A 25,528-nucleotide genomic window follows, 5' to 3' on the forward strand; every position below is an offset into this window, starting at 1 on the left:
AAATACACATCATCTGGAAGTTAAGTTTATGTTCTTTGTAAGATGTAAAACAGAATCTAGATAACTTAACAAATTATTCTTCTTCCAGCTAGAGTTTATACTTACTGCTTAGAGAAGTCTCGCATTGTCTCTCGACCGCCTCACCAGTGCAATTTTAATATTTTCTACCTGATGATTGATGGCCTATCAACAGAGGAAAAATGTGCTTTTTACCTCAGCAATCCTGTTGCGCACAGGTATGTGTGTTAGTATATTCTCTCTGGACAGACTGAGATCACAGAAGGATAATCCGAAGTGTGCCTTTATAGACTCAATATGCTTACAACTTCCCATAGTGTTGCGTCAGTTAACCATATCAAGCAGTTTATCACAATAGTGTGCTATCTGATGGTGGAAAATGACAGACTAATGCAGCTTGGAAACCAGCTCTTCAACTGGTCCATGCCTGCTCTGAGCGAATCCCATTCGTCTGTGATTAGCCCGTATCCCTCGAAACCTTTCCTACCCATGTATCTGTCCAAGTGTCTTTTCAACATTGTAATTGCACCCACCTCTACAGCTTCCACTGGCTACGCATTCCATATACCCACTACTTGCTGTGTGCAGATGTTATGCCTTTGGTCCCCGTGTAGCTTTTCCTTCTCACATTAAGCATATGTTGTCTAGTTTTATACCCCCATAGCCTGGGAAATAATCTCATCTGTACCCGTTTAAGTTTAAGGGCATCCTTCCTACAGCTCAGTGCTCAGAATTGCACAAGTACCTCCTGTAACTGTCATATGGTGGTGGCTGGGAACGGACCCAAGTGCAAGACACAGACACTGAAGGACTAGGGACAGGACTAGGATACAGGGTGAGGGCAAGGGCATGGACACGAAAACTGGGAACCTGGAACAAGAGAGCTAGGAGCCCGGCTTGGACTCCGAGCCAGAGACTGGACCAGGACCCAGTACCTGGGTCTTGCCTCTGGTTCGGACCCCAGAACTAGGCAAGGACGAGGCTTGGCAGGCAGGCAGGATGAGGCTGGAGTCTTCAGGTTTGAGGCTAGAGGCGAGGCTTGGCAGGAGGCAGGAGATTGGGGTCTTCAGGCTTGAGGCTAGAGGCGAGGATTGGCGGGAGGCAGGAGGCTGGAGTCTTCAGGCTTGAGGCTAGAGGCAAGGCTTGGCAGGAGGCTGGAGTCTTCAGGCTTGAGGCTAGAGGCTAGAGACTTGAGGCGAGGCTTGGCAGGAGGCAGGAGTCTTCAGGCTTGAGGCTAGACAGGAGGCTGGAGTCTTCAGGCTTGAGGCTAGGCAGGCTCCTCCTGGACAGGGCGCAGTTCACCTGGGCAGGGCACGGTACTCCTGGGCAGGGCACAGATCACCACCCAATGGAGGCATGGAACAGGAAGGGACAGAACCAACCGCAGGTAACGGCAAGACGGCCTGGCTTACCCAATGGAGACAAGGGACAGGAAGGGACAGAACCCACCGCTGGTAACGGCAAGATGGCCTGGCTTACCCGACGGAGGCAAGGGACAGGAAGGGACAGAACCAACTGCAGGTAATGGCAAGACGGCCTGGCTTACCTAGGCGGAGGCAAGGGACAGGAAGGGAGCTAGGTACAGGGTGGCTCCAGGATAAGACTGCAGGTGAGACTAGGCAAGAGGTACCAGCAAGACAAGGCAAGGCTTCAGGTAATGTAAGGCGAGACGAGAACTTCAGACGAGGTGAGTTACCGGCAAGACAAGACAAGGCAAGGCTTCTGGCAAAGCAAGGCGAAACGAGAACATCAGGTGAGGCGAGAGTTACCGCCAAGGCTTCAGGCGAGGAAACAGAAGGCAGAGGAAGGGATACAAGGAGTAAAGACAAGAACAATCCACCAGCCACACCCTGGTCCCTGGAGGTATTTATGCAGCCAGCCCCAACAAGAATCAGCTGCCTCAATTAGAGCTCAACAAGAACAGAAACAGGGTAGACAGGAAAACCTGGAGCAAGGGTCAATAGACCGGACCATGAACCGGAATACAGACTTCACGGACCGGACCATGACAGTAACAGCTGTAACATGTGTCATAACACTTTTACTCATTTCCCTGGTTGATGAAGGTAATCATGTATATGCCTTCTTCATAAATTTTTCTACCCATGTCACCATTTTCAGGGAACTATGTATTTCTATCTCACTTTATACTTGTCTGAATTAAATTTCATCTGCCATTCCTTGTCACTTTTCCAGTTGCTCTACATTCTGTTGTCATCCTAGATAAGCCACGGTAGCATAGCAGTTAGCTTGATGTTATTACAAGTCGGGGTGTTCTGAAGTTTGGAATTCAATTCCAGAGCCATCTGTAAGGAGTCTGTACTGTGGAATGGGTGAATTTTCTCTGGAACCTCCGGTTTCCTCCCACAGTCCAACAAAAGACAGACTGGGTAGGGTAATTGGTCATTGTAAAATTGTCCCGTAATTAGGTTAGGGTTAATCAGATTTGTCGGGGGTTTCTAGAGTGGCTTGGCTCAAAGGGGCTGTATCAGTAAATGAATAAATAACCTTCTTCAGTGTTCACTACACCACTAATTTTGGTGTCATCTGTAAACTTATTAAGCTAGTCAACTACATTTTCATCTAAGTCATTACTATACAGTACAAAAATAACCCAACACTGATTGAACCCTAAGAGTCAGAAGGTTGATTGAGTCAATCTCTGACTCCTACCACAAAGCCAATTTTGTGTCCAGTTGGCAAATGTCATCTGAATCCCATGTGATCTAACCTTCTAGAGCAGCCTACAATGCGGTATCTTGTCAAAGGCCTTGCTAAAGTTCACGTAAACAATGTTTGCCACGCCGCCTTCTCTAATCCTCTTGGTCACTTGTTCACTGTATAATCTACCTAAAAATTGAAAAGTGCAGTGCTTTAGAAATGGTGTAAAGTGAAGCAGACTAATTGGGTAGTTGGTCAGGAGGCACAGTTCTCTTGTGGAGACAGAGTAAAACCAGTTTATAGAAGAGCAAATGGAAGGAGACAGTACGCTGTAAGGGCAAAGTCCTTGTCAGTGTTGCTAAGCAGAGAGATCTTGGGACCCAAGTTCATAGCTCCTTGAAAGTGGCTACACAGGTTGACAAGGTGGTTACGAAGGCCAATTGAATGTTTGCTTTTATTAGTCAAGGCACTGAGCTCAAAAGTCAAAAGGTTATGTCTGGAGTATTTCCACAGTTCTGGTCGCCCCACTATAGAAAGGCTGCTGAGGCTTTGGAGAGGGTGCAGAAGAGGTTTACAGGATGCTGCCTGGTTTAAAGGGCATGTGCTATCACGAGAGGCTGGATAAACTTGTGTTGTTTTCTCTGGAGCATCCAAAGCTGAGGGGAGATCTGACAGAGGTTTACATGATTATGAGAGGCATAGATAGAATGGAAAGGGAGTATCTGTTTCCGAGGTTGAAATATCTAATAGCAGAGTGTGTACGTTAAAGGTGAGAGGGAGTAGGTTCAAGGGGGATGTGAGGAGTAGTTTTTTTACTCAGAGTCATGAATGCCTGGAATGCGCTGCCTGCCTGGTATGGTGGTAGAGGCAAATACACTAGAGGCCTTTGAGACATTTGGATAGGCAGATGGATGGCGGAAAGATATGGACATGGTGTAGAGAGGAGGGATTAGTATTCGGGTGTTTTTGATTTGTTTTTTAGCTGGTTTGGCACAACATTGTGGGCCGTCAATGTTTCAAGCCAAGGCCCTTCGTTAGGACTGAAGAGGGAGGGGGCAGGGGCCCTATAAAGAAAGTTTCACTCTGCCTCCTCCTCCAGCTGCCTATCACCTCCCTCATGGTTCTGCCTCCTTCTACTACCCATTGTGGTTTCCCCGATTCCTTCTTCAACTTTCCTGCCTATCCCCTCACTGTTTCCCCTCCCCGACCCCTTGATCTTTTTCACCTGGCACCTACCAGTCTTCCCCATCCCACCCTCTCCCACCTTCTTTATAGGGCCCCTGCCCCCTCCCTCTTCAGTCCTGACGAAGGGTCTTGGCCCAAAACGTTGACTGATCGTTTCCACGGATACTGCCCGACCTGCTGAGTTCCTCCAGTGTGTTGTGCCTGTTGCTTTGATCCCAGCATCTGCAGAGTATTTTGTGTGTACATTATGGGCCGAATGGCCTGTACTGAACTGTTTTATGTTCTATATTCTAACATAGAACAGTACAGCACAGTACATGCCTTTCAGGCCATGATGATGTGCTAACTCCTTAAACTACTTTGAAATCAATCTAACCCTTCCCTCCACATAAAACTCATTTTTCTTTCATCCACGTGCCTACATAAGAGTTCTTTATCACCACCCCGGCAAAGTGTTGCATGCACCTACCACTCTCTATGTTTAAAAAACAAGCAAACTACCTCGGATATCCCCTATACATTCCTCCCAACACTTTAAGGTTATCCCCCCCTTGCATTAGCCATTTCCACCCTAGGAAATGTCTCTGGCTGTCCACTTGATCTATGCCTCTTATTATCTTGTACACCTCTAACAAGTCACCTGTCATCCTCTTTTTCTCTCAAGAGAAAAGTCCTAGCTTGCTCATCCTGTTGTCCTAAGATGTGTTTTCTAATCCAGGTATTATTTTGGGAAATTTCTTCTGCACCATCTCAAAAGCTTCCACACCTTCCTGGATTGCAGGAATTTCATTATGGGAAGAGATGAGGTGACTAGAACTGAACACAATATATGGTCTACCCAGAGTTTTAGAGTTGCAACGTTACCTCACAGTTCTAGAATTCATTACCCCAGTAATAAAGGCCAACATGCCATTCATCATCTTCACCACCCTATCAACTTGAACAGAACTTTGAGGGATCTATGGACGTGAACCTGAATGACCCTCTGTTCCTCCACATTGCTAGAGAATCCTGTCATTAATCTTGTATTCTGCTCTCACGTTTGACCTTCCAATGTGAATTGTTTCAGACTTTTCCATACTGATCTCCATCTGCTACTTATCAGCCCAGCTCTGCACACTATCAATATCCTGTTGTAACCTAGGACAACCTTCTACGCTATTCATAACACTGCCAACTTCATGTCATCTTCAATTTTACTAACCTACTCTTTTACATCCTTATCCAAATCATTTATAAAAATCACAGAGATAAATTAAGAAGGAGGAATGTTCTGAACCTTTTACTAGCAGTTTAATCTAAAGTATTCTCTGAGGGTGGAGGCGTTTCACGTGAACCCAATGTGTATGGGTTCCACCAGCAGTTGGTGAAGTTAAGGAGAGTCTCACTTTGATTCATCCAACATCAGACTTTTCTATGTAAACCTAAAGCTGGACCAGATACTTGAAGTTAAAATGTTAGGCAGCAAAAACTTCTGTGCCTAAATTGAATTTTACTTCCTGCAACAACTGCGAGTTGGGCTAGACATGGAGTACTGGGTGCAGTTCTGGTTGACACAGGTTTTGGAAGAATGTGATGGTGCTGGGGAGAGTGGAAATGTAATTCAACAGAAGGTTGCCTGGATTGCAGGAATTTCATTATGGGAAGAGATCAGATAAACTGGGCTTTTTTGTTTCCTTGGAGTGAAGAGAAGGAGGGGTGAACTGATGAAAGTATAGGAAAGATAATCAACATCTTTTTTTGTATGGGGTATCAAAAACAAGAAATTTCAAGTGAGGGGAAGAAATTTTAAAGGGAATTTGAGGAGATTCTTTTTACACAGAGTTTTTGATATCTGAGGAGATGGTGGATTCAATTTGAATTACTCTGAGGCTTTAGACAGGCACAGAAGGATATACTCCTAATGCAGACAAATGGGATTAGAGAGATGGACAAAAAGGTTGGCATGGACTTGATGGCCTGAAGGGCCTGGTTCAGTACTGGACAACTCCATAACACTAATCATTTGCTCCATCTTTATTGTAACTGGCATCAGCCCAGTCAACCTATTAAGTGCAGTTTAGACAAAAGGTAAGATAATCAGAACATACTGTATATCAAATGTCTATGCTCTTGTAATTGGTTTGCACTGACCAGTTGGGGGAGTAGTTTCCCTTGTATCCCTTTCTAAAGTGCAATAGCAACCAAACATCAGTTTTTACCAGGTGATTCATTCAGAGCCCTTTGCTATTTTATTCACAGATATATGAACCAAGATGAACAAGAGTCAACACCATCTGAGGCAGCGAGAAACAGGGACAATTTTTTTGTTGTAAAGCAAGCCTTGAGTACTCTTGGTTTCAACAGTCTGGTAAGATGAGTTATCAAGTTATGATCCATAATATCAGGGTAGGTCTTGCAGGAGATTTGCAAATATTTCTCTATTCCTTCTAACAAGTTCTGAACAAATTTGAGACAATAAGCACAGCTGTATGGGAAGATTGAGACATTTCCAACTCCCTGTATTATGCCGTTTCCTTACCCTTCTGGGACAAAACTTACAAGGCAAGGACAATGATTTATCAGCTGTAAAGGAACTGGTTGTGGCCAGCAGTTCAGAAGGGAAGCACTGCTTATCAGTTGTTCACAGGTAGGTGTACTCTGAACATAAGAAACCTTACATTAAGTCCAGGAAGTGCTGAATGACAGAGGGTCTTCCATTCCGTTCAAACTATTGGATTCAATCGTGATCCACAGCATAAATGGGACATTCTGGATTTCCCATTAGGCTGCAGAATCAATCTGTGTGACCTTACCTCAGCCAGATCTGAATTAAAGCAATTTGAATCGGAACTCCTGACATGGAGTTAAAAAGGAAAACATAAGATCAATTTCATATTCTTACTTATTTTATATTCATGGTTAAAGCATTTTAATAATGCACATTTATTTTAAAACATAACAATATTTGTATATTTGGTTATGCAAAGCAATGTGAAATGTAGATGAAAGGCATTGAACAACCCTTACAGAGCCTTGCAGCCCAGGCCTCATCAGTGGTATGCCAGCTGAGATCCAGTTGGTACTGAGGCTTTGCTGTGCTTCACTGCCTTATTCCAGCATTGGGAGGCTCTGGATGATTGGACTCGCACATCTTACAATATTGGCATGTGGACAAGTCAAACCCAGTTTGGGCAAACTTGGTTGTATTCTGGTTCCTGAATCTGTAGGGTGCGCTTTGTAGGCAGGACACAACTGACTCCACTATTGACATGTTGCTTAGTATAACAGTTGAGTACCAGCGATGTAATCTGAAATAAATCCACATAATTATGGAAAAACCATCTTCCAGCATAATTTTCCTCCCCTATTCAGAAAAAGAAGTTAAGATTACTATGTGCAGGAACAGGGCAGGACATTGGCTGATAAAAAATTCTGAGGCTTTGGGCAGAAGACTCATTAGCCACTAGATAGGCAGAGTTAAAATTTTAAAAACTTGCTCTTTTCAGAAGTGTTTTCCGAAAGCTGGCTTTAAACTGTGGCAGGGGTTTAAATGTTGCAGTAATAGGTGATGCCTCATAGAGTGGATCACAAGATTACATTATATTCTGTGCCTTATGTTCCAAAATAGATGCAACCTGGAATAAATACTTTTACCAAATATTTATAAATGAAGTCACCCATACAACCGAATTAGGCCACCGTCTAAGCTTGTCTACATGGCATAGAAATGGTGGTGGGACTGGGAGGATTGTGTGTGTGTGTCTGTGTGTGTGTGTGTGTGTGTGTGTGTGTGTGTGTGTGTGTGTGTGTGTGTGTGTGTGTGTGTGTGTGTGAGACAAAGTACTGAAAGATGAGATGGATTCCTTTACAGACACACATTCTGATATAGCAGTTTATTTCCACAAACAAGCAGTCTATGTAATCTGTGTGCAAGCTGGAGAAATCTCCTCTTATGTATAAAAGATGTCCTCTCATTGATATCATTCCAAAGTTTAGATTTTACAGACATATTCTTACGTTTCCTTTCATTAATCAATTAATGACTGTGTTTGTTGCTAGGGCAAACACTCAATGACCTTCCTTCAGTCAACAGGGATGTATACTGACAAATACACCATGGTGCACTTTCAACACCTCAGACAATTAAAGTTGAAAGTAAATTTTATTATCAAAGAACATATATGACACCATATGCAACTCCAAGGTTCATTTTCCCGTGGACATACTCAACAAATCTGTGGAAGAGTAACTATAACAGGATCAATGAGAGATACCAGAGTGCAGAAGACAACAAATTGTGCAAATGCAAATATAAATAAATAGCAATAAATAATGAGAACATGAGATGAAGAGTCCTTGAAAGTGAGTCCATTGGTTGTGGAAACATTTCAATGGTGGGGCAAGTGAAGCTGAGTGTAGTTATCCTCTTTTGTTCAAAGAGCCTGGTGATCAATAAAGTATATCTATCTATCTATCTATCTGAACCTGGTGGTGAGAATCCTGAAGCTCTTTCACCTTAAATCTGATGGCTGCAGTGAGAAAAGAGCATGACCTGAATGGTGGGGGGTCCCTGATGATGGATACTGCTTTCCTACGACAGCGTTTCAAGTAGATTTCAATGGTTGGGAGGGGCTTAGCTGTGATCTATTGGGCTGAATCCACTACTTTTTGGAAGATTTTCCATCCAAACGCATTGGTGTTTCCGTACCAGGCTGTGATGCAGCCAGTCAATATACTCTCCACTACACATCTATAGCAGTTCATTGAATTTTTAGATGTCATGCTGAATTTTCACAAACTCCTACGGAAGTAGAAGCACTGCTGTGCTTTCTTCACAGTTGCACCGATGTTGGGCCCAGGACAGGTCCTCTGAAATAGTACCACCTAGGAATTTAAAATTGCTAACCCTCCGCACCTCTGATCCTCTAATGAGAACTGGCTCATGAACCTCTTGTTTCACTTTCCTGAAGTCTATAGTCAGTTCCTTGGTCTTGCTGACATTGTGCGAGAGGTTATTGTTGTGATACCACTCAGCAAGATTTTCAATCTCCCTCCTATATGCTGAACTATCATCACCTTTGATTCAGCCTACGACGGTGGTGTCATCAGCAAACTTGAATATGGCATTGGAGCTGTGCTTAGCCACACAGTAATAAGTGCAAGCAAGTAGAGCAAAGTGCTAAGCACACAGTTTTGTGTTGCACCTGTACTGATGGAGATCGTGGAGGAGATGTTGTTGTCAATCCAAACTGACTGGGGTCTACAAGTGAGGAAATCCAAGATCCAATTACACAAGGAATTATTGAGGCCAAGGTCTTGGAGCTTATTGATTAGTTTTAGTCATAGTCATAGTCATAGTCATGGTCATAGTCATACTTTATTGATCCCGGGGGAAATTGATTTTCGTTACAGTTGCACCATAAATAATAAATAGTAATAAAACCATAAATAGTTAAATAGTAATATGTAAATTATGCCAGGAAATAAGTCCAGGACCAGCCTATTGGCTCAGGGTGTCTGACCCTCCAAGGGAGGAGTTGTAAAGTTTGATGGCCACAGGCAGGAATGACTTCCTATGACGCTCTGTGCTGCATCTCGGAGGAATGAGTCTCTGGCTGAATGTACTCCTGTGCCCAACCAGTACATTATGTAGTGGATGGGAGACATTGTCCAAGATGGCATGCAACCTGGACAGCATCTTCTTTTCAGACACCACCGTCAGAGAGTCCAGTTCCATCCCCACAACATCACTGGCCTTACGAATGAGTTTGTTGATTCTGTTGGTGTCTGCTACCTTCAGCCTGCTGCCCCAGCTCACAACAGCAAACATGATAGCACTAGCCACCACAGACTTGTAGAACATCCTCAGCACCGTCCAGCAGATGTTAAAGGACCTCAGTCTCCTCAGGAAATAGAGACGGCTCTGACCCTTCTTGTAGACAGCCTCAGTGTTCTTTGACCAGTCCAGTTTATTGTCAATTCATATCCCCAGGTATTTGTAATCCTCCACCATGTCCACACTGACCCCCGGATGGAAACAGGGGTCACCGGTACCTTAGCTCTCCTCAGGTCTACCACCAGCTCCTTAGTCTTTTTCACATTAAGCTGCAGATAATTCTGCTCACACCATGTGACAAAGTTTCCTACCGTAGCCCTGTACTCAGCCTCATCTCCCTTGCTGATGCATCCAACTATGGCAGAGTCATCCAAAAACTTCTGAAGATGACAAGACTCTGTGCAGTAGTTGAAGTCCGAGGTGTAAATGGTGAAGAGAAACAGAGACAAGACAGTCCCCTGTGGAGCCCCAGAGCCCCTGTGCATCCCCAGGGATGATGATATTGAATGCTCAGTTGTAGTCAATAAAGAGCATCCTGATGTATCGCACAGCTGAGTGATGAGCAAACGAGATGGCTTCTGCTGAGGTCCTGTTGCTCTAGTAAGCAAATTGGGGTGGATCCAAGTCACCTCTCAGGCAGGAGTCGATATGTTTCATCACCAATCTCTCAAAACATTTCATCACTGTGGATGTAAGTGCAACTAGGTGATAATCATTGAGGCAGGTCACACCGCTCTTCTTAGGCTTGGGCACTGGCGTAGCTGAAGCCTGCTTGAAGCAGGTGGGTACCACACACTGCCGAAACAAGAGGTTAATGAGCTCAATGAACACACCAGCCAGTTGGTCAGCACAGGTCTTCAGTACACGGCCAGGTACCCTGCCCCGTCCAGATGCAATCCATGGACTCACTTTCTAGAAATCTCCGACTTTGATATGAAATGTATTGGGACAGGCTGTTTCTTGTTGGGAGACAGCATCATGCAGCATCGCGAGCACTTAATTATAGTTGGCTGTTTGTGGTATGTGAACTGCGGTCAGGATTACGGAAGAGAACTCCCTAGGTAAATAGGACGGATGGCATTTGACTATTAGTCAGATGAACATGAATTCGACAGAGCTGCCTTGTCGGAGTACCAACCAGAGTTAACCATAAAACATATAACCCCTTCTTTTGCCTTTACCGAGTCAGCAGTTTGTTCCATTGTATGAATGGAGAATCCTTCTGATTTGACTGCTGGACTAGCGAGCCCAAAGAAAGCCAAATTTCAGTAAGGCATACAATTGAATATTCTCTCAAAAGCCTCTGATACACCAGCCTTACCCTCAGGTCTTCAATTCTGTTCTCCAGCGACCAGACATCTGCCAACAACATGCTGCGTAGAGGATGCCTCATGCCTCTGCGTTTCAGCCTGACTTGGATTCACCCTGTCCTGCCTCGCTTTCAGCTATGTTGAAGAACCTTCTTAAAGGAGATTACCTGTCTGGTAAATCTGCACTTTACATAATAAACAGCTACTTATCTGAGAATGGTCTCAGATTTAGCAGGCCATTTTCTGAGGCTCCTTGTGTCCACATTCAATTGCTCTATTAGATTATCCCAGAACAAGAATCAGTTCAGAGTCCACGGAGTAGGAGGTGGGACCTGCAAGGACAGTCTCACAAAATGGGCATCACTATCTCTAAACTAAGTCCCTCAAGCATATCGCAAGAACAAAGAGGATTGGTTTGTCTGTTTCCACTGTCCTTGACCCATTCGAGTCTGGCATTTTCTTCCATATTTGAAATCAGCCATGGCAAACGTCTCCCCCCTTCTGATCCACAGAAAAACCTGAGGATCATACTACTGTTTGTACTGTATGTTTGAGTGAATATAATGCAAAAGGAACACTAGCATTCATGACTACACCCAATAATACTGATAAAGATACGAACAAATACCATAGACTGTAAACATACATAAAGCAATATCAAATACTGACATATTTAAAAATATTATTAATACAAAAGCATAAAGAAACCTGATAAAAATGTAACTGATTTCTTAACATAAATCAAGCCATGTGACAGCAATCAATAATACATAAACACAACATCATGGCATGAAGACAAACAGGACAACCAAAAAGACGTTTAGAACGCCATGCAACACGCAAAAACCTTCTTAAAGTTATCATTAAAAAACACTGGGGTAAATATATTAGACAGCCATTAGAACAAAGAGCAAAACAATAATAACATGTGAAGTAATGCACGTTCAAGGATGTACATTAACATTTAAATCCCAGTTCCAAACCACTTCAAAAGGTATGGATTCTGCAAAACATCATTGGCTCAACCCGCGTGACCTTTAATTGATTCGGATGATTCATCCCATTGTCTAATAATAGCTTCATTATGGTAAATAACTCTCACTCACTCTGCCAGTAAAATAAAAGATAGGTGGAAGAGCAGTGGGTACATATCTAAATAAATCCTCAGCTATATCATTGAGATGTATATACATTGCAGCTGAATTAGGCTGTTCAGCCCATCAAGTCTGCTCCGCCATTTTATCATGGCTGATCCTGGATCCCATTCAACCCCATGCACCCGCCCCTCACCATAATCCCTTGATGCTCCAACCAATCAGGGATCTATCAACTTCTACTTTAAATATACCATGGACTTGGCCTCCACCGCAGTCTGTGGCAGAGCATTCCATAGATTTACCACTCTTTGGCTAAAAAAATTCCTCTTTACTTCCGTCCTAAAAATTCTCCTCTCAATTTTGAGGCTGTATCCTCGAACTCTGGATACCCCCACCAGAGGAAACATCCTCTCTACATCCACCTTATCTAGTCCTTTCAACATTTGGTAGGTTTCAATGAGATACCCACAAATTCTTCTAAATTCCAGTGAGTACAGGGCAAAGTTGCCAAACGCTCCTCATATGTTAACCTCTTCATTCCTGGAATAATCCTTGTGAACCTCCTCTGAACTCTCTCCAGTGACAACACATCCTTTCTGAGAAAGCGGCCCCAAACTGTTGACAATACTCCAAGTACGATCTGACTAGTGTCTTATAAAGCTTCAGCATTATCTTCTTCTTTTTATATTCAATTCCCTTTGAAATAAATGCCAACATTGGACTTGCCTTCTTTACCACAGACTCAACCTTTAAATTAACCTTGTAGGAGTCTTGCACGAGGACTCCTAAGTCCCGCTGCACCTCCGATGTTTGAATTTTCTCCCCATTTAGATAATAGTCTGCACTATTGTTCCTTTTACCAAAATGCATTACCATACATTTCCCAACACTGTATTCCATCTGCCACCTTTTTGCCCATTCTTCCAATTTGTCCAAGTTCTGATGCAATCGTATTGCTTCCTCAGCTCTACCTAACCCTCCACCATGCCCAAGATGATTGTGCAAGCTGACTCTTTGAGTGCATAAATTACCCTACCATTGATTGTCCTTATCTGTGACCATGTTTGATATGCTAAGTAATAGCATCTGGTCTGCAAACTTCCTTGAACTTGTTTTCAATGGTGCAAATTATTAAACCCACAGTTCCTTGAATTTAAAAATGCAAACACGAGGAAATCTGCAGACGCTGGAATTTCAAGCAAAACACATCAAAGTTGCTGGTGAACGCAGCAGGCCAGGCAGCATCTCTAGGAAGAGGTACAATCGACAGGTGAAGTGCCTTCAGCGAAGCGGTCTCCCAGTCTGCATTGGGTCTCGCCAATATATAGAAGGCCGCCTTGGGAGCACCGAACACAGTATATCACCCCAGCCGACTCACAGGTGAAGTCAGGGCCCCGGACAGTCCTTCCAGGTGAGGCGACACTTCACCTGTGAGTCGGCTGGGGTGATATACTGTGTCCGGTGCTCCCGATGCGGACTTCTATATATTGGCGAGACCTGACGCAAACTGGGAGACCATTTCGCTGAACACCTACACTCTGTCTGCCAGAGAAAGCAGGATCTCCCAGTGGCCACACATTTTAATTCCATGTCCCATCCCATTCTGATATGTAAGCCACACTCAGGTTGGAGAAACAACACCTTATATTCCGTCTGGGTAGACTCCAACTTGAGGGTGTGAACATTGACTTCTCTAACTTCTGTTAATGCTCCACCTCCCCCTCGTACCCCATCTGTTATTTATTTTATATATATATATATACATACATACACACACACACACACACACACACACACACATATATATATACACACACATTCTTTTTCTCTGTCCTCTTTCTCCCTCTGTCCCTCTCACTATATTCCTTGCCCTCCATCCCTCCCCCCCTCCTGTCTTCTCCTATCATTTTGGATCTCCCCCTCCCCCTGCCACTTTCAAATCTCTCACTAGCTTTTCTTCCAGTTAGTCCTGACGAAGGGTCTCGGCCCGAAACATCGACTGTACCTCTTCCTAGAGATGCTGCCTGGCCTGCTGCGTTCACCAGTTCCCTGAATTGCTGCAGGGCAGTTACCACAACCCCATTGTTTTAACATCTAGCTGATGCATATGCAATCTTCTCATAGTCACCATTTTGTAAGCCATAGGGCCAAGTTCAAATGAAACCGGTCACTTCTTCATTTCGATCCTGTAGCTCATCCACCTTGCCGTGATCTTACAATGCCCTTGGTTATTGGAACATTCACAAAGAGTGAATCACCGAACTTTGTTAAGCATGCAGATTAGATTCATTTATTTCACCAATGCTTCATCAGCAACGTTGAAGCACTGAGTCTGTATGAAAAGCTTCCCAAGGACGCTAGTCCAGTGATAGCAAGAGTGTAGCACAAAAATGATTCGACAAGAATAATTAAGAATATTAATTTAGGTTTCCTTGCAGTTCTGGGTGATCTGATATCTTTCTCCAGGTATCAAAGAAGGCCTTGGGTTTTCCTTGTCCTGTGTTTCTCACTCCTTTCATTATGCACAGAGACTTGTCACTTCACAAATGTGTCCAAAACCATTCACCACACTCATCTCCTACCTTCACCCATCCACTTCTACCTTCCTTAAATCATGCTGGTACTCTTCCTATTCGATGTTAGGGCAACTAACTTAACTAATGGTGTGTATCTTTCCCACAGATTGCAGGCTCCACCACATTGTTACTTCCTTGTGTTGGTTAGATATAGGATCTACGTTTATGTTCTAACATTCTTTGTCTTGGTCTCCCTTTTTCACTTGAATATGTTGTCAAGCTGCATAACTTTCCACCACTTGAATAACAATAAGCACAGAAAGAGCATAAAACCATAAGATACAGGAGCAGAAGTAGTTCATTCGGACCATCGAGTCTGCTCCACCATTCAATCATGGGTTGATCCAGTTCTTCCAGTCATCCCCACTCCCCTGCCTTGATGATGCCCTGGTTAATCAAGAACCTATCAATTTCTGCCTTAAATACACCCAATGACTTGGCTTCCATAGCCGCTTGTGGTAACAAATTCCACAGATTTACCATCCCCTGACTAAAGTAATTTCTCTGCATCTCAGTTCTAAACAGATGTCCTTCAATCCTGAAGTCGTACCCTCTTGTCCTAGAACCCCCTATCATGGGAAATAACTTTTCCATACCTAACCTCTTTGATATGAAAGAACAGACAGCAAATAATGAATAGAGAGCAAAGTAAAGACAGGAGAAATGGAAGCAGTGGCTTCTCATTCCAGATAAGCCAATAAGCAAGCTCATCAATGCTTTCTTTAACTCTGTTAATCCATCCTTTCCCTATTTATATAGAAGATCAGACTTCAGACTGCAGGATCTGATGAGAGACTGCCACATTCCAGGCTGGGTTGAGTAACATTATCGAGGTCATAGGTAGAACAGCTTGCTGGCACACATTGAGCAGAAGTCCGTCAGCTCACATGATGCAAGAGCACAACTGGGGCATTGCAGGAAATTGGCCTCAAAGACTCAGTTGACAGCTGCCTAAGCTTTGCAGTAGCTTGTGCTGCAATTAAGATTGTTAAGGTTTAGGTTTTCACAATAAAAATGGTGGAGGATTTTACATTTAAGAAAAACCATAACAACACATCTATGATACTCCAAACACTGAACATAAAGTGCGGTAAAAGTACTTTACATAATTACATCATTCAGTCAGACCAGCCTCTTAAAGTGAACCCCAACTCAAGGTCGGTCAGTGGCTGTGAATTATGTACATTTCCACCAATTACATTACCCTGCAAAAGCCTCCACAGAATTCACTAAAACCGGTATTGTGAGGCTATCCACAGCTTGGATGAGCTGCCCAGCTCAAGCCCTATGTTCAATGGTGGAGGAAGAGTAGAGGCCTCTGGCTTGTCCAAAGGTTCGTTGACACACTCATGGTAATGTTGTGATGGCAGGGGCATGGTAATGGAATTCTCCAAATCTTCCTGGGCTGGTTTAAGGCAACCTACCAAAATACATTCAGGTTTACTCTTCTTATCTATGATAAAAAAATTTTCTCTCCATTCCAAATTGTGGAACAGGATATCGTAAGAGGGCCTAAGGGGATGTTGGTGTGCATAATGGCTGATGAAAACAAACGAGGTGGAAGTAGGTTAACAGGAACCCACGAAGCTCTACCCAATGGTGGAAGATGGTAATAGAAGCCAAGGAAATGAACTTACTGAGGAGGGTGGAACACTGTTGGGAGGCCGACCAGGCTGTCAATAGTGTCAGGAGTAAAATCATCTGGCACTTGTAACGGCTGCCTGTATAGCAGTTCAGCCAAAGATGATGACAGGTCCTCTTTTGGAGTTGTTCTGAGCCCCAGCATGCCAACACATGTCCGTCAGGGAGGTCCTCAGAGCAGCCTTAAGGAGCGGTGAAACAGTTTGCATAGGCGTTTGGACTACGGGTGATACACTGCGGTGTGATGTAGCCTCATGCTGCGGTTCTGGGTTACCACAGCCCAGATATCTGATATGAATTGGGGATCGCAGTCAGGGGAAATATCAGATGGGGTGGCAAACCAAGCAGCCCGGGTCCTGAACCATGTGTGCAGCTGTTGTCAATGTTAGAAGGATGACCTCTGGCCACCTGGTGGTATGGTCCACCATGGTAAGGAGATGTATGAAACTGCGGGAGGGGAAAAGAAGACCAACAAGGTCCACATTGACATGGTCAAACTGTCACTCAGGGACCTCAAAAGGTGTCAATAGTGCCTGATGTCACGTGTCCAGCAACAATGGATATGAAATTGAGTCAGGTTTTATAAACAAACAACGATATTTATTAACCCCTACTCAAAAACATTGGAAAGTAAACAAACTAGCTTAACCAGAAGTTAACCACTATGTGGCTATCTTGAACAAACAGTCGAACTTAAAAATACTTCTAAAAGGGGTAAATTCCAAAGTCCAAGTGACTTTTACAGGCTTTAAGGACAAACTTTACTGCAGCAACAATTCCTCTGAAGAAAATGATGAATTTGCTGATCACAGTTGAGTGATGCCTTGTCCAAAGTCATAAAGTAACTGACCTTTTCTCTCGGGAGGGTGGACACTGCACAAACTGTCCTGACTGACCTTGCAGGGGTTTAACTCAAACATGCATGACACAATTTCCTGGACGATTCTGATTCCACACAGTCGATTACTTCCAAAACACTGAATGTTGTTAACTTTACCCAATCCTTTGGGTTCCCGTACATTGGTAAGGTCTTCACTCTCCAATACTAGACTGTTGGTTGGTTGTTTGTCCATCGTTGACGTCGATGAGGACCTCAACACCATTATGATGGTGTTGAGACTAGCGCGTGATTTGGATTTAAGTGAGGGAGAGTTGCGCAGCGTCAGCCTCACTCTCTCTTCCCAATTCCCATCTGGATCCAGTGGCAAGACAGAGTCTAGACGGCTGGAGATGGGACTAGGCGCAGTAGATGACCAGGATGTCTTCTGTGTCTTGTCCTGCTCTACACGTTCCACGACGCTTGCAGAGACCGCCTTCTTGACCGTTGGACCTTCCATAGGTCTCGTCCGCTCAATCCGCTGGAGTCTGTCTTCACATGCTGGGATAGACAACTCCTTATCACACCGAGGGTTTGAGACCCGTCGGCTACCCTCACCTGGTTTAGCCGGATTGTCGAAGCCGTTGCCCGGGCTGTGGCCGCTGTCGCATGCAAACAGCTATGGGGAGCCACAGGTGAGAGCTGAGTGCCAGGTGGGGACCAAAGGTGGACTAACCGCCCTGAAAAGGACACGACATGTTCCCCCACCAGAGGTGCTACCCCTCCCTGACACCCCGTACACCCCATTTTACACTAGACTGTAAAGGTAAAACAAAGGTGCAACAAACAAAAACTGGCTGCGATTGGCGAAACTGCCGGCAACAACGTGTTTGCACCTTAAAATAGAAAGTAAAACTGCGTCACACTTTGGCGGCTTCCTTAAATACTGTAGGGAACATGCCATCATGTGACATAATGTCACCCCACAGTCATGAGACAATTACATCATCCCACTCACAAAACTATTACATCATCCCACTGTCCCATGATCAAACTGTGGGCATGTAACACTGAACGTGATGGGTTCTTTTTTTCCCCTGCTGGCTGACTAAGGTCCTGACGAAGGGGTCTCGACCCGAAACGTCGACTGTATCTCTTCCTAGAGATGCTGCCTGGCCTGCTGCGTTCACCAGCAACTTTGATGTGTGTTCCCTGGGTAAGTAGCTTGGTCAACCCATTTGTGTATGGCCTCAACAGCTGGTCGTGAGAGGCAATCAGCCTTGGAATTACTTTTCCCCTTGATATGTTGTATAGCAGTTGTGAACTCAGATAAGTAGGCCATTTGGCGATGCTGTTGTGCAAACCAAAGGTCTGGTATTTTGATCATCGCATGCACAAGGTGCTTGTGATCAAAGAATACTGTGAAATGGCAACCCACTAGAAGAAAATGAAAATGGCCAGATAGAGGTCACGAAGCTCACAGCCAAACATGATGTACTTCCTTTCTAGGAGGGGGCAGGAGGAGAGGAGCTGTCGGCTGAAGAAGTTAAGTGGCTGCCACACACCTCCAACCAACTGTTCATGCACAGTACTCACAGCATAGTCTGAAGCATGGAATAATGGCTATAGATGTATTGGGGAGCGGGTGTGTCAGTAGGGTTGCATTGAACAGAGTTTGTTTGGTGGCATCAGTTGCCCTGGTCATGTCCACTGACCAGTCAAGCTCATCATTAGGGGTATTGCCTTCAAGCACACTATACAAGTGCATAAGTTCAGCAACTCACAGAATGAAGTGGTGATAGAAATTTATCATAACTATAAACTCCTGTAGTTTTTTTTAGAAGTGCAGGGTAGTGGGAAATCCATAATAGTGGATACTTTTGATGGGAGGGGTTTTGCACCTTCTGTGAAGATGCGATGGCCAAGAAAGATAGTGGATGACAACCAAACTGGCATTTGGCAGGGTTAATAATCAACCAGTGTTGGCTTAAGACTGGAAAATTGTACGGACATGTTTGGATTTGGATGCACTGGCGGCAACAATGTCATTTGGGTAAAAAAAAATAAAATCTAACTCTTTCAATACAGAGTCAATCACTCATTGGAAAGCCTGTGTTGCATTTTTCAGCCCAAACGACATGCACAGAAATTCAAAGAGGCCAAATAGAAAAGGCTTGTCAGAAGGGAAGTATTATGATAATTGTGGGGGATTTTAACATGCTAGTGGATTGGGAAAATCAGGTCAGCACTGGATCTCAAGAGAGAGAATTTGTAGAATGTCTACGAGATGGCTTTTTAGAACAGCTTGTTGTTGAGCCCACTAGGGGATCAGCTGTACTGGATTGGGTATTGTATAATGAACCAGAGGTGATTAGAGAGATTGAGGTGAAGGAACTCTTAGGAGACAGTGATCATAACATGATTGAGTTCACTGTGAAATTTGAGAAAGAGAAGCCGAGATCCAATGTGTTGATATTTCAGTGGAGTAAAGCAAATTACAGTGGCTTGAGAGAGGAACTGGCCAGAATTGACTGGAAAGGGACACTAGCGGGAGGGATGGCATAGCAGCAGTGGCTGGAGTTTATGCGAGAAGTGAGGAAGGTGCAAGACAGGTATATTCCAAAAAAGAAGAAATTTTTGAATGGAAAAGGATGCAACCGTGGCTGACAAGAGAAGTCAAAGCCAAAGTTAAAGCAAAGGAGAGGGCATACAAGGAAGCAAAAATTAGTGGGAAGACAGAGGATTGGGAAGATTTTAAAAGTTTACAAAAGGAAACTGAGAAGGTCAGTAAAAGGGAAAAGATTAACTATGAAAGGAAGCTATGTAAGCTTTTTCAAGTATATAAAGAGTAAAAGACAGGTGAGAGTAGATATAGGACCGATAGAAAATGATGCTGGAGAAATTGTAATGGGAGATAAGGAGATGGCGGAGGAACTGAACAAGTATTTTTCATCAGTCTTCACTGAAGAAGACTTCAGCAGTATACCGGACACTCAAGAGTGTCAGGGAAGAGAAGTATGCACAGTCACAATTACGACAGAGAAAGTATTCAGGAAGCTGAATAGTCTAAGGGTAGATAAATCTCCCAGACCAGATGAAATGCACCCTCGTGTTCTGAAGGAAGTAGCTATGGGGATTGCGGAGGCATTAGCAATGATCTTTCAAAATTCGGAGAAGGAAGTCTGAGAATCAGAGTGAGGGTGCGGAGGAAGCCATTTTTGAATTTTTTGATTTTCTTTCCATCGGCGTTCAGAGAGACGGGACTGCGCAAGCGTGTGACATCAGGGAGTGAAGCGCGGAAGATTTAAAAGGAACAGAAATCCTGATTCGGGTGTAATTCAGAGAAGGAAGTCTGAGAATCGGAGCGGGGCTGCGGAGGAAGCCGTTTTTGAATTTTTCAATTTTTTTTCATCGGTGTTCAGAGGGGCGGGACTGCGCAGGTGTGTGACGTCGGGGAGTGAAGCGCGGAAGATTTGAAAGGAACACAGCCTTATACAGCAGGCAGCGGAATGAACTGGGAGCAGAGTGAAGGCTTATGGGCTTTGGCTCAATGGGTTTGCAGAAACGGGTAAGGCGAAGAGGGTTTGGTATTCATTTTTTTTTGTTATTTAAGGAGAGGGGATTTAGGAGTGTGAGGGCACCTTGTTGTTCTCAGTGCCGGATGTGGGAGGTCCTGGAGTCTCCCCACCTCCCGGACGTCCACATCTGGCCAGGTGTGCCGAGATGCAGCTCCTAAGAGACCGCGTTAGGGAACTGGAGCTGCAGCTCGATGACCTCATCTGGTCAGGGAGAGTGAGGAGTTGATAGAGAGGAGTTACAGGCAAGTGGTCACACCAGGGCCACGGGAGGCAGAAAAGTGGGTCACAGCTAGGAGGGGGAAGAGGAAGAGTCAGGTAATAGAGAGTACCCCAGTGGCTGTGACAATAGGTACTCCTGTTTAAGTATTGTTGGGGGGGACAGCTTACCTGGGGGAAGCAGCAGTGGCCGTGCCATCAGCACAGAGTCCGACCCTGTAGCTCAGAAGGGTAGGGAAAGGAAGAGGAGGGTAGTAGTAATAGGGGACTCGATCGTAAGGGGGTCAGATAGGTGAATCTGTGGACGCAGTCCAGAGACCCGGATGGTAGTTTGCCTCCCTGGTGCCAGGGTCCGGGATATTTCTGATCACGTCCAAGATATCCTGAAGTGGGAGGGTGAGGAGCCAGAGGTCGTGGTGTATATAGGTACCAATGACATAGGTAGGAAAAGGGGAGAGGTCCTGAAAGGAGAATATAGGGAGTTAGGAAGGGAGTTGAGAAAAAGGACCGCAAAGGTAGTAATCTCGGGATTACTGCCTGTGCCATGTGACAGTGAGAGTAGGAATGCAATGAGGTGGAGGATCAATATGTGGCTGAGGGATTGAAGCAGGGGGCAGGGATTCAAGTTTTTGGATCATTGGGACCTCTTTTGGCGCAGGTGTGACCTGGACAAAAAGGACAGGTTACACTTGAATACTAGGGGGACCAATGTCCTGGCAGGGAGATTTGCAAGGGCTACTGAGGTGACTTTAAACTAGAATGGTTGGGGTGTGGGAATCAAATTAAAGAGACTAGGAGAGAGGAGGTCAGTTCACAAATAGAGAAAGCTAGTAGACAGTGTGTGAGGGAGGATAGGCAGGGGACAGAGATCAGGAGCACTCAGACCAAAGATGTAGGGGATAAGGAAGAAAAAGGTAACAAAGTTGTTTGCTCCTTTAAGGATAAACAGAGAGTAAGAGGTGGAGAGTTTCTTAAATGCATCTATTTTAATGCTAGGAGCATTGTAAGAAAGGTGGATGAGCTTAGAGCATGGATTGATACCTGGAAATATGATGTTGTAGCTATTAGTGAAACGTGGTTGCAGGAGGGGTGTGATTGGCAACTAAATATTCCAGGATTTCGTTGCTTCAGGTGTGATAGAATAGGAGGGGCAAGAGGGGGAGGTGTCACATTGCTTGTCAGAGAAAATATAACAGCGGTCCTCTGGCAGGATAGATTAGTGGACTCGTCCAGGGAGGCTACTTGGGTGGAATTGAGGAATAAGAAAGGTGTTGTGACGCTTATAGTGGTCTATTATAGACCACCTAATGGGGACCAAGAACTGAGGAGCAAATTTGTAAGGAGATAGCAGATATTTGTAGTAAGCACAAGGTTGTGATTGTCGGAGATTTTAATTTTCCACACATAGACTGGGAAACCCATTCTGTAAAAGGGCTGGATGGTTTGGAGCTTGTCAAATATGTGCAAGATAGTTTTTTGCAGCAATGCATAGAGGTACCAACTAGAGAAGGGGCAATGTTGGATCTCCTGTTAGGGAATGAGATAGGGCACTTCAGGTCTAGTGACCACAATACCATTAGTTTCAATATAATTATGGAGAAGGATAGGACTGGACCCAGGGTTGAGATTTTTGATTGGAGAAAGGCTAACTTTGAGGAGACACAAAAGGATTTAGAAGGAGTGGATTGGGACAATTTGATTTATGGGAAGGATGTAATAGAGAAATGGAGGTCATTTAAAGGTGAAATTTCGAGGGTACAGGATCTTTATGCTCCTGTTAGGTTGAAAGGAAAGGTTAAAAGTTTGAGAGAGCCATGGTTTTCAAGGGATATAGGAAACTTGGGTCGGAAAAAGAGAGGGATTTACAATAAATATAGGCAGCTTGGAGAATAATGAGGTGCTTGAGGAATATAAAGAATGTAAAAAGAATCTTAAGAAAGAAATTAGAAAAGCTTAAAGAAGATACGAAGCAGCTTTAGCAAGTAAGGTGAAGGTAAATCCAAATGGTTTCTACAGTAACATAAATAGCAAAAGGATAGTGAGGGATAAAATTGGTCCCATAGAGAATCAGAGTGGATGGCTATGTGCGGAGCCAAAAGAGATGGGGGAGATTTTGTACAATTTCTTTTCTTCGGTATTCACTAAGGAGAAGGATATTGAATTGTGTAAGGTAAAGGAAACAGGAGGGGTAGTTACAGAAAGTATGACGATTAAAGAAGAGGAAGTACTGGTGCTTTTAAGGAATATAAAAGTGGATAAGTCTCCGGGTCCGGACAAGATATTCCCTGGGACCTTGAGGGAAGTTAGTGTGGAACTAGCAGGGCTCTGACAGAAATATTTCAAATGTCATTAGAAACGGGGATGGTGCCGGAGGATTGGCGTATTGCTCATCTGGTTCCATTGTTTAAAAAGGGTTCTAAGAGTAAACCTAGAAATTATTGGCCTGTGAGTTTGGCGTCAGTGGTGGGTAAAGTGATGGAAAGTATTCTTAGGGATGGTATATATAATTATCTGGATAGACACGGTCTGATTAGGAACAGTCAACATGGATTTGTGCATGGAAGGTCATGGTTAACAAATCTTATTGAAATTTTTGATGAGGTTACTCGGAAAGTTGACGAGGGTAAAGCGGTGGATGTTGTCTATATGGACTTTAGTAAGGCCTTTGACAAGGTTCCACACGGAAGGTTAGTTAGGAAGGTTCAATCGTTAGGCATTAATATCGAAGTAGTAAAATGGATTCAGCAGTGGCTGGATGGGTGACGCCAGAGAGTAGTGGTGGATAACTGTGTGTTAGATTGGAGGACGATGTGTAGCGGTGTGCCTCGGGGATCTGTACTGGGTCCAATGTTGTTTGTCATATACATTAATGATCTGGATGATGGGGTGGTAAATTGTATTAGTAAGTATGCAGATGATACTAAGATAGGTGGCGTTGTGGATAGTGAAATAGGTTTTCAAAGCTTGCAGAGAGAATTAGGCCAGTTAGAAGAGTGGGCTGAAAGATGGCAGATCGATTTTAATGCTGATAAATGTGAGGTGCTACATTTCGGTAGGACTAATCAAAATAGGACATACATGGTAAATGGTAGGGCATTGAAGAATGCTGTAGAACAGAGGGATCTAGGAATAATGGTGCATAGTTCCCTGAAGGTGGAATCTCATGTGGATGGAGCGGTGAAGAAAGCTTTTGGTATGTTGCCCTTTATAAATCAGAGCATTGAGTGTAGGAATTGGGATGTAATGTTGAAATTGTACAAGGCATTGGTAAGGCCAGATTTGGAGTATTGTGTACAGTTCTGGTCACCGAATTATAGGAAAGATGTCAATAAAATTGAGAGAGTACAGAGGAGGTTTACTAAAATGTTGCCTGAGTTTCATCTCCTATGTTACAGAGAAAGGTTGAACAAGTTATGTCTTTATTCTTTGGAGCGTAGAAGGTTGAGAGGGGACTTGATAGAGGTTCTTAAAATTATGAGGGGGATTGATAGAGTTAACGTGGATAGGCTTTTTCCATTGAGAGTCGGGGAGATTCAAACAAGAGGACATGAGTTGAGAGTTAAAGGGCAAAAGTTTAGGGGTAACATGAAGGGGAACTTCTTTACTCAGAGAGTGGTGGCTGTGTGGAATGAGCTTCCAGCAGAAGTGGTTGAGGCAGGTTCGATGTTGTTGCTTAAAGTTAAATTGGATAGATATATGGACAGGAAGGGAATGGAGGGTTATGGGCTGAGTGCAGGTCGGTGGGACTCGGTAAGAGTAGGAGTTTGGCATGGACTAGAAGGGCCAAGATGGCCCGTCTCCGTGCTGTAATTGTTATATGGTTATATGGTTATAAAAGTCAATAGTTTCTGGCATGGCTCCGGAGGACTGGAAAATTGCAAATGTCACTCCGCTATTTAAGAAGGAGGCAAGGAAGCAAAAAGGAAATTTTAGACCTGTTAGCTTGACATTGGTGGTTGGGAAGTTGTTGGAGTCGATTGTCAAGGATGAGGTTAGGGAATACCTGAATGCATATGACTAGATAGGCAGAAATCAGCATGGTTTCCTTAAAGGAAAATCCTGCCTGACAAACCTATTACAATTTTTTGAAGAAATTACCAGTAGGCTAGACAAGGGAGATGCAGTGGATGTTGTATATTTGGATTTTCAGAAGGCCTTGGTCGAAGTGCCACACATGAGGCTACTTAACAAGATTAAGAGCCCATGGAATTATGGGAAAGTTACATACGTGGATAGACCATTGGCTGATTGGCAGGAAACAGAGAGTGGGAATAAAGGGATCCCATTCTGGTTGGCTGCCGGTTACCAGTGGTTTTCCACAGGGATCAGTGTTGGGGCCGCTTCTTTTTGCGTTGTACATCAACAATTTGGATTATGGAATAGATGGTTCTGTGGCTAAGTTTGCTGACAATACGAAGATAGGTGGAGGGGCCGGTAGTGCTGAGGAAACAGAGGGTTTGCAGAGAGACTTGGATAGATTGGGAGAATGGGCAAAGAAGTGGCAAATTAAATACAATATCGGAAAATATATGGTTATGCACTTTGGTAGAAGGAATAAATGGGCAGACTATTATTTAAATGGGGAGAGAACTCAATGTTTTGAGATGAAAC

The 25,528-nt window shown here is 44.0% G+C and overlaps 1 protein-coding gene across 1 annotated transcript in view; it reads left to right on the forward strand.

Annotated features, from left to right (window-relative positions):
- myo16 (myosin XVI) overlaps nt 1–25,528 on the forward strand; it is a 541,014-nt gene that overhangs the window by 271,669 nt on the left and 243,817 nt on the right. The window contains exons 15-16 of the mRNA XM_072264587.1: nt 89–236; nt 6,106–6,214. Coding sequence (XP_072120688.1) covers nt 89–236; nt 6,106–6,214 — 257 coding nt within the window. The remainder of the gene's footprint in view (nt 1–88; nt 237–6,105; nt 6,215–25,528) is intronic.

Source organism: Mobula birostris, chromosome 7 (genome assembly GCF_030028105.1).
Source record: "Mobula birostris isolate sMobBir1 chromosome 7, sMobBir1.hap1, whole genome shotgun sequence".
Taxonomy (NCBI): domain Eukaryota; kingdom Metazoa; phylum Chordata; class Chondrichthyes; order Myliobatiformes; family Myliobatidae; genus Mobula; species Mobula birostris.